This window comes from Squalius cephalus (assembly GCF_949319135.1).
Source record: "Squalius cephalus genome assembly, chromosome: 9".
NCBI lineage: Eukaryota > Metazoa > Chordata > Actinopteri > Cypriniformes > Leuciscidae > Squalius > Squalius cephalus.
Window position 1 is genome coordinate 9,436,213 of NC_137130.1, and position 16,179 is coordinate 9,452,391.

The following is a 16,179-nucleotide window of genomic DNA, read 5'->3' on the forward strand; positions in this document are numbered from 1 at the left end:
GGAATCCATGTGTACCAGACAGACAAATTAGATAAATAATATCAGTCGCATTTTATTATTACATTCAAAAACAATGTAAAATACCGGTAAAAACTAAATATTTACTTGGATTTATTGTGCTTCACTCGTGTCACATCATCCACGTAAAACAGCATCCTTTCACATGCGCAAAAACGTTGGAATAACACCATTGCAATGGTAGATCGGTAGTCACGATTGTGGGGCTGTTTACACCTGGCCACTTCATGCATTTTCTCAGAACGGATCAGATTTATCAAAACGATTCCATTTACACCTGGTCACATAAATGTGTTTTTGCTAAACGGATTTAAATCCGATCTTCAATTCTCGCGCAATATGCAGATTTAATGGAGTGCACGTCATCGAAAGCAACAGATAGCCTAGCTGCATTTTATTGATCATCATCTAAAATTTCAAAATCAGAAACAGCAGCAACAGCCCTGTAAGATCATTTCGTTTCTTTACTTTTAATGATGATGATTGTGTGTTAAACACCGTGTCGTGATTATCTATTGTCTGCTATATTTAGGCTAGGCTACTTCTTATTTATTAAATCCAGGTAATTGGTTGATGAAACATTGATTAAAAGTAAGATAAAATTCATACAAAACGAAATTCACTTTAAAGATTTCGGTTTCATATCACGTATCGTTACAGCCAATCAACAATCAACATTGTATTTTTTTTGTTTGTTTGTTTTGTTCATATATCAATACTTTTAGCATTATTTTTTACAGTTGTGTATCTGTATGTTCTTTGTATAGTTGGTTTTGTCAACATGATTGGGAATTAACTTTTGTTATAGGCCTACAATGCATTATCTTTGCTTAAAGTCCCAACCCAAGCCGTCAAACCTACATCATCAGAGAAGGAACGCCATTCCAGACCGGAAGTAACTTTTCAGACTTTGATTAAAGATTACGACGGCAAACAATTTTTTTCTGTGTATTAACTTGCACGGATTAATTTTTCACCACAAGACTAGTAATATGCGCTAACAAAGTAAATAGGGTCAATTTTGATTTCAGTTGGACTTTAAATTTATTTTGGTTATAGTATATAATATAATAAAAGTTCTAATATATGTTATATTGCTATATTGGTTTATTTTTTTGTATTAATACATTTATTTTTTTGTGAGATATGAGTTCTTTTCTTTTTTGAGTACACTTTTGTTTTTTGGACACCTTTGCTTGAAGGAAAAGTGGGTAGTTATAATGTTGAATTAATAAATCAATCCATTACTTTTGATGTAATGAGTTAAGTAAAATAAGAATTAACTTATCTCTATATTTCTTGTCCAGTGACATTTCAATGTTTTTAACGGGTCGACTACGCTTCACAATGGAATCACAAAAAACCGGTGTAGAACACATGCGTGTGAGGAACACTTAAAGGTAATTTACATCCAAAGCACAAAAAATCACATGCAAATTTTGGTGATTTCGGGTGAATGTGTTATAACCAAGAAGACGTCCAGAAAGTTAGACGTGATATTTACGTTTTAAAGGACGTCGCATTAACAACGTTAAAAACAACGTTTATGCAACGTTTTTACAACGTTTATTGCCCCTGTAGGCAGACAATATAAATTGAGTCGAATAACAATTTTCTATATTTGGTTGACATTGCATTTTTTAATTGAAGATAAGCCTACTTGTAGTTTCAATAACACAATGCGATTGCATAGCATATTACATATCTGTGATCTCTCTCTCTCTCTCTCTCTCTCAAGATTCAAGATTCAAATAGCTTTATTGGCATGGTGAAAGAAATCTTTACATTGCCAAAGCATTCATAACACTATACAATAAAAATAAATTAGTCTCTCTCTCTCTCTCTCTCTCTCTCTCTCTGTGAGTGTGTGTTAGAGAGAGAGCACAAATATGCAATTGTGGAACGAATATTGTTCGATCGAGAGAGAGAGAGACCAGCTGGAGGCGCACGTAATCTTCAAACCGGTCATACCAGCTGTGTGTGAAACATCCACCTCTCACCTGTACAGTCACAGTCATAAGCATTACAGAGAGAAGTCTATTATTGGATATCACCGGTGCGAACACCTGACGAGACTTAAAAACGGTTCTTCTACGGCGCGTCATTAACAGCAGCCTATACTTGATTTTCGTTGTTATTATTACATTTTCTTCAGGTGGTTGAATATCACATGGAAAGAGCTCTTTGCTAGGAATAACCTAGCAAAATGTCTTCAGTATATCAAACGCATCGGACCCAATAACGATAAACCGAAATTCAACCCAGACTAAAGGTAAATATAACTTCATCCATACTGTATATTCTTTTAGCCATCTCTAATAAGAAGAGTTCTGACATTTGGTGAAGTGGTACGGTAGGCTATTAATTTTGTAGGAGCGATAATAAAGTGAGTTACTGAGATTCAGTCATAATGTCAATTAAATATTAGAGGTAGTACAAATGTGGTAAATGGAATTCAGTGCAGGGGATTAGTTAGGAAAAACTAGGGGAGGGGGGTGGACTAGATAAAAAAAAAAAAACAGCCTTTTTAATTATTTTTATGTTTATGCAAATTTTTTTTATTTATTAATTGTATTATTATTAATTTAAACAGCATCTATATAAAATGGCGTTATAATATAAAGTTGGAAATCTTGTGCAACAAAACATGGTAGGCAAGATATCATAAATTGCTTTAAGTTGGTTAAGCTGGGTTTATTGTCAGTGGTGGAAATGGCAGAGATTCACTAAAATATTTTATATTTTAAAAACATAAAAAAATCCCACTATATTTATGAAGTTTGCATAGCGTTTTGAGGCTATTATGTGGATAAAAGATGAAAACAAATCCTCTACATTTTGAACTGGAACTCCACCACCCTTTAAATTCGCTTCCTGCACCCATTTCCATCCCTGGTTTTTGGTGTAATGTGGTCTACAAGTTTATTCAAGGTTTACCAAGCCAGATGCTGTTAAAGAATAACATCCTCATTTGGATTTATGATGAACTCGCTGAGATCAGTTAGATGTTGAAGCTCGATCATGTTCACTTTAATAATTACCTTAATTATTAATAACTTTTATGTTTGATTGCTTCTTGATATTAAAGTGCAATTGGTCTTGAAACATATACAGTATCTGTACCAATGCTGGAATTACTGAATATCTTTAACATAACCTGCATTTTTCTTTTGTTTCTATCAGCACGTCTCCTCTAATGGCCTCCTTTATACAACAGTTAAGACTTCTTCTCTGGAAAAATGGCCTCAGTGTCATCCGGCAGCCAGTGAGTAACCTAAATGCAAATTGTACAACTGGACATATCATTTTATGGTTTCCAAAAAAAAAGCAAAAAAAAAAGCTGGATGCCCAGATTTAAATAATAATGTCTGCATTAAGCATGGATTCTATGGAGTTCTGTGGGTTTCTGTGGGTTTCAGACTTTGCACAACATAATATTTGCATAATGAATGTTAAAATGTAAGAGTAAGTTCTACACGCCTTTTTTTCTTTTTGTTAGCTGATTCTTTTTGTTAGCTTTTTGGTTGCGTTATTGCTATTATAGAATTAAGTTAACATAGCAAAGTGATACTGTACTCTATGGAGTGATATCTATCAGATACATTGTACAGTAGGACAGTAAGGCAAGGCAAGGCCAGTTTATTTATATAGCACATTTCATACAATATGGCAATTCACAGTGCTTCACATAGAGAGGAATAAAAATAATCACAAAATAAAAGCAAGGAAAATTCATACAGTTATTCAAAAGCTTTTTACACATCTTTACATAGACAGTAGTTATTGGTTTACCTGTGCTTTATTGCTTTAATGTTGTTTGTATCCTTAATATGTTTCAGAAGACCTTAGTATACATTATGCATGTCTTATGGTATGTTCAATACAATGTAACCAAGAGTTAAATCTGACGGCACATTTGTTTATTGATGTTTTTTTTAGGGCTGGTCACTGGCTCTCCTTATCTGGCCACTTGTGATCTTTATCATCCTGGCGGTCACCCGTTCTCAGTTCCCTCCAAAACTCAAAGACACCTGTAAGTACCTCTATTACACAGCATCCTATATGTAGACTGCAAAATACTGTTGTGATCACAGTGACATGACAGTGACTGAAGGCATTCTGGGTTGGTTAAAAGATGTTTTAGGTTCTGGGCTTCTATATAAAGGGTTGCGGTTTCAATCCTGAGAAGGTCTGAGTCAGAAGCTGTGGAGTTACTGAGATCACAATCCTGTTTTATTACTATTATGTCCTTGAGCAACACACTTCACCTCAGGTTAGCCCACGGGGACTGTCATTACACTTGGTGTACTGTAACTTCCATTCTCTAAAGCGGGTCTGCTAGGAACAGTAACATTGCTGATGGTTTGATTCATTGTTTGATGCTGCTGAACAAGTTTTACTTCATATTTAAATATGTGTAATGGTGCAGATTTTAAGCAGGGTGATGCCACATATCTCTTGAGCACATCTGACATCATCCACCATGTCTTGCTTGGGAATGTTCTAGTGTCTTATATATAATGGATGCCCAGCAGCTAATCTCCAAATCAACTTTATTCTTGTTTTACATTATCCATATGGGATAAAAAGTCATATTCTCAGATTTTTATGCAATCTTTCCCTTTAAGCTGACTGTCCTTTGGGAGTTTTCTGTTATTTCACATCTCTCTTTTGAGGATTGGGTTGTTAGGCCTGGTCCTTCCCGCAATTAGCTCTCTTATGCCTTGCATGTTCCGCACAGGCAGACTCAGGTGTTTGTCTAATTGTATATGCATCCATAAGAAACTCATTTGATAATGTGAGAAAACAAGTGCTTAACCTCAGAGGTAATCTATTCTGACCTCCACTAATTCTAGTTGGTGTGTTTTCCTTGATATTTGCATATAGATAATAAGTAAACAAAATAGTATATTTTTAGGTGCTGTTTTTATTGTTAAAAGAAAAACTAATATGAGGAGACTATTTAGGGAAATATCCTGGCCGCCCTTTTCCATATAAAGAGTAAATGAATGAAATATGATGCATCGTCATCTATCCTAGTATATGTGTAAAAATCTGTAATGGCTGAATAAACAACATTTGGATATGATAAAATCGCATTTGTTATTAAATTAAAATTTATTGATGACTAACTTAACCTTCTGGTGCTGTTCGTTCATTTGGTGTGAATTTTTTACTTTATCGGAATGGTATGAAACTTGGTAAAGGTTTTGACACTTGCTATGCGAATAACAATAATAAAAAAATCATGTATATGAATCTGATTAAAAAAAGTTAAATGGTCCTGAAAAAAATAGTCACAGTTGTACTGGGATCTTATCTAGTGTTTTTTTGTTTCCTTTTTTTTATATTTCATTTTCAGGTCTTTGTTCAATAAGTGATTAACATGTTTTAAATTGATCATAACTATTGCATAAATACATTAAATACATAAAAACATTATCGCGCTAAAATATAGTATTTTTAATAAGGGTTAATGCAATAGTCCTTGTTAGTATTTCCTCATGTTAAAGGGATAGTTCAACCAAAAATGTAAATTCTGTCATTATTTACTCTCACCCTCTCAAGTTGATGAAACCGTTGATTGTCCCCATTGACTTCCATAGTATTTTTTCCATATTATGGAAGAAATACTATGGAAGTCAATGAGGACCATCAACTGTTTCATCAACTGTCTGGTTACCAACATTCTTCATAATATCTTCTTTTGTGTTCAGCAGAAAAAAGAAATTCGTACAGGTTTGGAACAACTTGAGGGTGTGTAAATGATGAACTATTCCTTTAATAATACTTTCTCTGTATGTTTTAGGAGGTCATTTCAAATCATTTGTATGCTTGGCACACCCCAAGTAGCTAATGTCATGTTTATTTCATATCAGTCTCTATGGTTTCTCTATGGTTTTGGTTCATTCAAACACTATTTGCTGGACAAACATTGCATAAGGTCAATAATCCTAAAGTATGAATCCTTTTAAGTGGTCACTCTTAATCTATAGTAATGTATGTTTTGTCTCATGGCATTGTGTTTGTTTCTAAGAACTGACGAAATCAAACATGGTATATTCCCATTGAAAGTCCTAAACCATAAAACCAGACAGTAAAAACAAACATTCTCTCTCTCCCCTAGAAAAACGAAAAACCAACCCAAGTTGAGAAAAACATGATTGAGATCTCAATTGTTTTTTTCCCAGACAGCAATGCGATTAAATAGAGAATGAACGTAGGCGTTTGCTGGTCTGCTTCCATGGTTTTTTTTCTCCTGAGGAAAAGTTCCTCCTCTTAGAGTTTCAGTGGACAAACAGTGCCGCAAACTCTGCTCAGAGTCGCCAAGAGACTGTAGTCGGCAATCAGATATATCTAAGACTTCAATATGAGCTTTACTTCAAGACAAAATTATGTGGGCTATTGTAAGAGTTAAACATTTATTACACTATGTAAAAGTTGAAAGCTGATGTTATATTTGAATATTTGATGTCAATTCAGCGGTATCTATTTGTTACGGAGGCTGTTTCAGAGAAACGAGAGTGGGATCCAGATGCAGCAAACATTTATTCAAACAAACATAATAAAAGTAAATCCAGGCAAAACTGATAAATGCAGACAAGGGCAAGGAAAGCGAACAAAACTGACAACAAGCACACACGTAACATCCATTGAAGGACAACACCAGACAAAGAACATGAGAAACACTTGGGTATAAATACACTCAGGTGGAGATTGGCAAACAAGACACACCTGGGAACAATCAGGAACTAATCAATAAGAAAAACTACAAAGGACTACAAAACTTGGCACAGAACAGGAAATAACATAAAAGTCCACACAAGACAAGGGGAACACAAGACCGGAATCATGACACTATTGATGACAGGGGTATGCAGAGAGGAGAGTGGAAGGAGAGAAAAAAGTAGAAAGAAGTGAAAAAAGAGAGAAAAGTTAAAAATGTAATTGTCTGTGTCCGAGTTTTATTCCTAAAGTTTTCTTTGGATTGAATATTAACAAGCAAATATTACACCATCAACTTTTTCCCAATGAGTCTACTCCTTTTTAAATGATTGGTGTCACTCCCACAAATCCCTTTCAGCAGTGTTAACTGGAATGTTTCTAAAGCAGAGAAATACAATATTTGGGTCACACTTTAGATTAGGGTCCAATTCTCACTATTAACTAACTATTAACTACGACTTTTGCCTCAGTAAACGTATAATTACTGGTCATTAATAGTTAGTAAGGTAGTTGTTAAGTTTAGGTATTGGGTATGATTAAGGGATGTAGAATGGTCATGTAGAATAAGGCAGTCATATGTGCTTTATAATTACTAATTAGCAACCAATATCCTTGTAATATGCATGCTAATAAGAAAAGCAACTAGTTAATAATAAGATTTGGACCCTACACTAAAGTCATACCCTTATTTGTTATCAGTCAAAATGATGGAAAGCACTTTGAAATATCCATCAGTGTTCTAGTTAACAATAGAATATTTTTTATTCACGCAACAGTACATGTATGTTAAGTAATATAGACAGACACACACACACACACACACACACATATATATATATATACTGTCTGTCCAATTAAATGTCTCTAGAATGAGAATGTCCCCACTTATACCACCTGCCAGTGTCTAGCAATGGCAAGTGGCAAATTATTTGATATGTCCTGTTTCAGTAGGAAATATGTCTATACATGAAGTAAGACTGTGTTCAACAAGACATCATGGGCTATCCTTAACAATGAAAAAACAAACCTCTGAACAATAAAATGTAACTCTGTGCTGTTTCTTTCAGGCTATGTGGCACCGAAAAACCTTCCGAGCACTGGATTCTTCCCTTTCCTGCAGACCCTCATGTGCAGCACCGACAGTGTGTGCACCGGGAAATCTTACCTAACTGAAGGACAGTCCAAATCGCAATGGTACACAGATCATCGTCGCCGCAGGGATACTGAATCTCACAGGTAATGCATGGCGTCTTGCTTATGTCTGTGTAAAATAACACATTTCCAGAAATATTTTCTCCCCCCCCCAAAAAATTGTTTCATGTAGCACCATTTTCTTAGAATGCCTCAAGTCTGTCTTTGTTTTGAATTCCATTTTGGTTGTGTTATGATGATCAGATATGTACATTAATGGTGATATTTGTGACTCAGCACATTCATGTCATGTGCCTTAGATGTCTGATAAAGATGGCTCATTCTCCTGTATTTTAATGCATCACTGATGAGATAATAATGGATCTCATGGCAGAATACTGCACCTCATAAAGTATAATGTATTTATAAAGCTAAGAATACCCTTGTTTGGTCAGATGATTCGCAAAAGTGTTTAATAGAGGAATATTTATTAAACCCATTGGTCCACAACAGTTCTTTACTGCAGTGTGTATAATGTCCATATTGAGTCAACAGTCAAAATCTTTCATCAGTTGAGTCATTGTTGCAAATGTGTGTTTGGTGAGTCATGTGCCTCTTTAGATTTTTGAGCCAGGTAGGCTTGATAGGCATTTCTGTGAAACACAAAAGGAGTAAAAATGTCAACTCTTTTTCCATACATTTAGGTTAACATTAGCTCTTCTTGCCTCCAGATCAAAAACTTTAAAATTATACTAACATGTCAGTGAACTGAAGGAAAGTATAAGGTTAAAGAATGAAAAAGAATTAAGTGGCACCGCCTCAATTTAGTAAAGTAAAATTCTCTTTATCAATTAGGTTTGTTAGTTTAGCTTTACTTTGCTTTAACATAAACCAAAGAATATTTCATGAGTGAATTTAAACATTCCATAGATTTAAAGGGGTGGTATAATGACCTTTTGACAAGATGTAAAATAAGTCTTTGATGTCCCCAGAGTGTGTATGTGAAGTTTTAGCTCAAAATACCACACAGATATTTTTATATAGCATGTTAAAATTGTCAATTTTTGTGGGTGAGCAAAAACGCATCGTTTTTGTGTCTGTTCCTTTAAATGCAAATGAGCTGCTGCTCCCGGCACAGGGGGCGGCGCTTCAAGAGCTTGTGTCCTTTTACCTCACACAGACATGCACTGAAAACTATGGAAGCTTGTTTCCGCCACTGAATAAAACATTTTAAAAGATAATTGCGACTTTTTATCTCACAATTGCGAGTTTACATCTCGCAATTCTGACTTTATTTCTCAGAATTGCGAGATATAAAGTCAGAATTGCGTGAAATAAAGTCGCATTTGCGTGTTATAAAGTCAGAATTGCGAGATATAAAGTCAGAATTGCGTGAAATAAAGTCGCAATTGCATGTTATAAAGTCAGAATTGTGTGAAATAGTCACAATTGCGTGAAATATTTTTTCTATCTTTATATATTTTTTATAATATCTTTATATCACGCAATTCTGACTTTAAAACACATAATTGCGAGTTTATATCTCGCAATTCTGACATCTTTTCTCAGAATTGTGAGATATAAACTCACAATTGTGAGATATAAAGTCCAATTCTAAGGGGAAAAAAAGACGGCCTTTTTTTTTTTTTTTTACCTCAGAATAGTTTATATCTCACAATTCTGACTTTATAACACGCAATTGCGACTTTATATCATGCAATTCTGACTTTATATCTCCCATTTGCGTGTTATAAAGTCAGAATTGCGTGACATAAACTCGCAATTGCAAGAAAAAAAGTCTGAATTCTGACTTTATAAGATGCAATTGCGACTTTATTTCACGCAATTCTGACTTTATAACATGCAATTGCGACTTTATTTCACGGAATTCTGACTTTATATCTCGCAATTCTGAGAAATAAAGTCAGAATTGCGAGATGTAAACTCGCAATTGTGAGATAAAAAGTCACAATTATCTCTTAAAATGTTTTATTTTGTGGCGGAAACAAGATTCCATAGGAAACACTTCAAACACTTTTAGCCTTTTAAGTTCAAACCGAAGTCAGAAAGATGGAGAGACTCAAGAAGAAGTGACAACATGTAGACAACCTTTCTGAATGGTTAGTTGGTGAATTTATGTAGCTTATGTGTAGTTATCTTCTAGTCATTGATTAGCATATTCTGTCATGATAATCTATAAATTGCGTTCCCAGGGGCGGGTTTATATAAACTTTAGGGTTAATGATCACTAACCCGGGAGGAATGTCGTGATCCAAGCAAATATCTCCCTTTGCTTGGAACTTTGAGCGTTGTAACTTTACAGATGTTGTTTATGCTCAAACAGCAACATTACACACTAATTAAAGTTAGAAAAGGGAAATCATATTCAACCACCCCTTTAAAATATTCCATAGAGGTAGGGCAGAAACTCCCATGGTGGCATTCCTCATTTTACTTCCTTTAATTAAGTACATTTCTTTGTGCACTCTCAACAAACAACATTCACATGACTTGCTTGTGTAATCCTAGTGCTTATATTTAAGTAATGATCCATCTTTCACTGTGACATGGGCTTTTGAAAAATCTGTCTATCCTGTTTCTTTTGTGTTGGCTTGTGCAAAAATGTCAGCATTTACATATGTCTTTGTTGAGTACATAATCATGTTATATAACCATAGTATAATATAACAATTTGCTACACTTTAAGTAACAAAACTATAGATTATTCTTTAAAAAAATAACTAGAATTCTTGTATATATCCATGGTCCTGTTTTATTTTAGTCTACCAGCACTGCTCCATGGTTTACCTCCACTGGCCCATCTGGAGAAGGGAGGACTGGTTCACTCAATCCTGAAAAGGGATACATCAAATCATCCAGAGCTCCTGGAGATATGGGACAGGATGCTCAGTATGTAAATTATCTTTAGTCTTTTAATACAATGCAACTCATTAAAAAAAAAAAAACTAAAATAAAAAAATAATCAGTTTCTATGTGTTTTTTAACTGTTGTTTACATCTTTTTTGTAAAGATTCCAGCCTTCAAAACATTCCCAATGTGACTTCAGTCATGCAAGCTTTTAACAACACAGATCAGGTTTGTGTTTTTCGTAACTTGACGTATCCATGTATTTTGTGTACATATACACATTTTAAAAATTACTCACATTTAATTTAATTTAAAAGAGAATATGTAAAAGGTTAATTATTTTATATTATTTTATAGTTATACATTCTATACAAAAATGCATATGTAGTAATATTCAATGTTTGTTGTGATGGTCCATTAAAAAGTAATCATTATAGTTAAAATGTTTCTGTATATTTTTCATGCAATGTGGTTACACTAATATCTTGGCTTGACTCATGCAACAACAAACAAGGAAATGGCTGGTTATTTAATTAAATCGTTTTTTTTTTTTTTTTAATTCTTTGTTGTAGACAATGGAATCTGTTTGGGAGTCAGTGAACATTCTGAAAAAGTCCTTATGCAGCTTCTCCATGACTGCCGTCAACACATCAGCCGGTAGCCAGGATGTCTTCACACAAGGCTTAATAAACTTCTGCAGTTCTAATGACACGGTTCTAGAAGCATCCTTACTAACCATGAACCAGGTGGGTCAGACCTCCCACACTGTTCATAATCTTTCAGTCTAGTCTCATTATGCCCACAAATATCAAATGAAAGTGTCATTTAAATGAATCATTAGACATCATGGGTTTTATGTTAATCTGATGACTTGTGTGGGTCACCAGGTACTGACAGAAATGCTGCTCAATAACCCGACAGAAGTGTTGGAAATGATTGGAGGGACTGTGGTGGTCCTAGATAGACTTCAACAGGAGACGTCAGTGTGGGACTTCATGCTTGGCCTACCAGATCTTTTCCTGAAGCCCACAGATAAAGAGAAACTAAAATCTGGGGCAGGGGAATTGGTGAATCTTAAGAAGTGAGTTTTGAGGAAAATAGTGTTCAGATAAAATTGTGGTCATATCGCACATATGTTCATTCACAGATTTGGGGTTAAGAATTTTTTCTTTTTGAAAGAAATTATTATTTTTATTCAGCAAGCATGCGTTCAATTGAGTAAAAGTGACAGTAAAGACATTTATAATGTTACAAAAGATTTCTATTTCAAATAATTTCAATTAAATTCTTTTGAACTTTCGATTAATCAGATAATCCTGAAACAAAAATGCACAACTGTTTTCAACATTGGTAATAATAAGGAATATTTTTGATCCTCAAATCAGCATTTTAGAATGATTTCTGGGGGATCAATCAGAATGTGACACTTAAGTAATGCTATGCCATCACAGGAATAAATGAAATTCACAGTAAGAAACATTACTGTTTTTTCAGTATGTATTTTTGATCAAATAAATGCAGCTTTGCTGAGCATAAGTGACTTTTTTTTTTTCAGAAACATTTAACAATCTTACTGACCCCAAACTTTTGAACGATTGTGTAAATTAAGACTCAAGACTGTCATTTTGCAAGTGATCAAATATGTTAGTTCAGACATTAGGGTTCTGGAAATTCCGTATACAGTATCTACGTTGATATATGTAGGTGCTCTGCTTGGATTTTGAAAGTCAGTTTGATGTGTATATCCACAACACTGCATGTTCCCATTACGTGTGTGAATTATGTACATGTAATGTTTGTTGTTTTGACTAGTTTCAAAGAATCTCAGCCTCTCTTTATTTATTTTCAATTAGTGCCTTGACATTCCTCGAGAGGACTTTCCCACAGGCCAACATCTCTACTGCTGCCACAAACCCAGTCATCAATAAAGGCATTGACATTCTCAACTACATGGGTGATTGGAAAGGGAGAGGTATGCTGAACTTGTTTTGTGAGCTGCATGCATGGTATTTGTGGTGATCTATTTAAAATGCTGTCATTCTCTTATTTACTTAGTGAGCATATAAGCTCACGCTCTATCGGCCCAAAGTCCGGCTTTCGACCAGCGCGGAAGGTCTTTACGTGTTACTGTCTTTTCTCGTGGCAAAGTATTTTTTGATTAAATGCAATTCATTTGATCGTTATTTCATCTGACTCCATAAATGAAAAGGTTTTAATGATATCTGTGCATCATTAAATGTGAGCGAATGTTATTCTTTTAACTCTTTAATGAAAATAATGTCAAAGTCAGTTAGAATAATCAAATGTAACAATTTATTATGTCAGGTAAATGTATCACGCCAATTACATAATCAATTCAAAGATAATCAATACAAAACATCAAAAGCTCTGGATTAAAGAGAAGAGATGCGAACCCGACATTAAAATACATGATGCTAAGAGTTTTGGTCACTCTTAGCATCATGGGCCAACTTGAGTTACAAAAAGGCCCCGAACCCTTTGCTGCATTCCATTATATAGACAGAAACTTCTTTCACATGGAAACATCTGCTAACAATGGGAATTTACATTCAGAGTTGACACCTTTTGGGGGGTAGGAGACCATTTGTCTTGAGAGACCACCTTCCTTTGTGTGCCAGTTATCTCTAAACTCTTAAAAACCTTATTACCATTTGTTTTACTTATATGGAAATGAGACATTTGTGCCAGTCGCACTGAGACATTTCAAATGATACTAAAAGTGTAATACTGTATGATAATTGTTAACATTTAAACCATATAGATATTGTGTAAATCTCAGCATGTGAGAGAGAGGGTGGGGGAAGTGGGAAAGAGATGTATTCTGAAGTGAGATTTTGTTTCAAATGGTGAGTTCAAATGGTAATTTCCAGCAAGATCCTGTCTTCTCAGGGTCTGGTCGCTCCTCAACCAGACTGTCCGGCATTTTCTAATTTCTCAATTCTTACAAGTACAAAAGATATCGTACACACATCTTGAGTACTGAATCTCTGTTATAAAGTTCTGCCCCACAGACGGAAATTTGGGTTAAGATTTTTGAAGAACAGCATGCTAACATCGCTGTTGAAGAACTGCTACACTACAAACCTTATCTTCTCCCCACACGAACTCTGGTCAAACTTACTTATTTTATATATTAGATAAATCTAATACATTGGCGAGCCACCCAAACGATCGCTCGGCCAAATACAAATACAGCAAAATCTAACAATACAGTATTTAAACTTGAATGCACAAAAAACAGCATTTGGTGTCAAGTTTTAACAAGGTTGGATGAGTTTTTTCATTGGATAAGGATAAACAGAAAAGGTTGTTAAGCATGAAATTGTTGGTTTGAACCATTACAAGGTTACTACCATTGTGCCATTGAGCAAGGTACGTAACCCCCGGTTGCTGGCTGCCAGGTTCCTTACTTATTTAGAGACCAATGGTCTATTGCAGGGGTTTTCAAAGACAGTGGGCCTCCCTTTTGACACGACTTACCCAATGGAATGGCATGCTCTGGCGCCCCCCTGGGGAGGCGCGCCCCACACCTTGAAAACCCTGGTCTATTAATATTAATAATAATAATAATAATAATGATAATAATAACAATAATAATAATAATAAGTTTAATTTATATAGCGCCTTTCCCAAGCTCAAGGAGACTTCACAATAACAGTATATAACAAACAATCAGTTCACACATAAATGGACAATAGACATTTGCCCAGTTCAAGAAAATGAAAATAAGCGAGACGAGTGCAGTTGCATATATCGCATTACATTTGGAATACAAACAGAAACAGAAACAAAAAACAAAAAAACAACACTATTTACAGACAGCATGGAAGGTGGGCAGTTGAAGTAGAGATGCAAAAGACTAATGGTACCCAAGTTAACATTATGACTGTAATACAGAGTTATGAAAAATGTTTAATAAAAACGTGTCATGACTGATAATAGCCTACTGTTTAAACAAATGGGATTTGAGTTTAGACTTAAATTCATGCAGCGTGGTTGTTGTCCTAAGAGCCAGGGGAAGAGAGTTCCATAGCTTAGGGGCTATAACGGAAAAAGACCTGCCACCCATAGATGATAGATGAAATCTCGGCTCACAGAGGAGTTCACAACCAGAAGATCTGAGAGTTCGAGGGGGAATATAAGGAGAAAGTAAGTCAGAGAGATAGGAAGGAGCAAGACCATTGAGTGACTTAAAGGTAAGCAGAAGAATTTTGTAATACGGGATAACACGGGTAGCCAGTGGAGTTTGAACAGAATTGGAGTGATATGAGCAGATTGTTTAGTGTAAGTTAGTAATCTTGCGGCAGAGTTTTGAATATATTGCAAACGTGAGATAGAGTGTGCTGGTAGTCCAGAAAAAAGAACATTACAGTAGTTGAGGCGAGATGTGATGAACGCGATTCAGCGTCTTTTGGGCTGACATAGGGCCGGAGTTTGGCAATATGGCGAAGTTTGAAAAAATGAAGCTTTACAGAGTTGACTAATATAAGCGTAGAAGGTCAGTGAAGGGTCAAGAGTGATACCCAAGTTTTTGACAGTGGCAGATGGAATAATTGATGTAGCTTCAAGGTCAAGTCTGGGAGTATTAGTTATATTTTTTGTTAGAGATGGTGGACCAGTAATTAAGATTTCTGTTTTAGTCAGATTCAAACTGAGAAAATTGCAGTTGAGCCAGGTCTTTAATTCATTAATACATGATGATAGTGATGTAGTCTGGTGAATAGAGTCTAGGCGACAAGCAGTATATATCTGGATATCGTCGGCATAACAGTGGTATTGAAAAACATGGCGGCGCCGGCGAATAATTTGTCAGAGAGGAAAAATGTAGATAATAAATAGTAATGGGCCGAGAACTTATCCCTGTGGAACACCTTGTTTGAGAATGACAGTGGGAGATTTATAATTGTGCATGGTGATATAGTATTTTCTGTCAGGAGGAAAACCAGGATAACACGGCTCCTGAGATACCAATCTCTGAGAGGCGCATGAGTAGGAATATATGACAGACAATATCAAAAGCTGAGCTGAGGTAGAGTAATAAAAGTATGGAAAGGTTTCCCGAGTCACCAAAGAGTAAGAGGTCGTTGATAACCCTTACTAATGCAGTTTCAGTACTGTGGTTTTGGCGAAAACCAGACTGAAATAAATCAAAGCTATTGTTGAGAGATAGATATGACTGCAATTGAGTGGCAACAACCTTTTCCATGATTTTTGAGCCATACGGTAAATTGGAGATTGTGCGATAATTAGCATAGTCAGTTGGGTCCAGATTTGTTTTTTTAAGGATAGGAGTTACCGCAGCCGTCTTTAGTGAGACTGGAACAGAGGCAGAGAGAAGAGACATATTTACGTGTTTTATTTATTTAGCCGTGCTTCAGAAGGATTGTTGGTGCGGGATCCAACCGCCATGAAGAA

At 35.3% G+C, this 16,179-nt stretch overlaps 1 protein-coding gene across 1 annotated transcript in view; it reads left to right on the top strand.

Annotated features, from left to right (window-relative positions):
• Positions 1–3,034: 3,034 nt before the first annotated feature.
• The window catches only part of LOC307164916 (uncharacterized protein), a gene marked incomplete at its 3' end in the record, with an annotated part of 29,660 nt that continues 16,515 nt past the window's right edge, over positions 3,035–16,179 (top strand). Inside the window, exons 1-8 of the mRNA XM_079882132.1 lie at positions 3,035–3,283; positions 3,958–4,051; positions 7,812–7,980; positions 10,658–10,785; positions 10,907–10,971; positions 11,316–11,489; positions 11,631–11,824; positions 12,597–12,715. Coding sequence (XP_079738258.1) covers positions 3,215–3,283; positions 3,958–4,051; positions 7,812–7,980; positions 10,658–10,785; positions 10,907–10,971; positions 11,316–11,489; positions 11,631–11,824; positions 12,597–12,715 — 1,012 coding nt within the window. The 5' untranslated portion in view covers positions 3,035–3,214. The remainder of the gene's footprint in view (positions 3,284–3,957; positions 4,052–7,811; positions 7,981–10,657; positions 10,786–10,906; positions 10,972–11,315; positions 11,490–11,630; positions 11,825–12,596; positions 12,716–16,179) is intronic.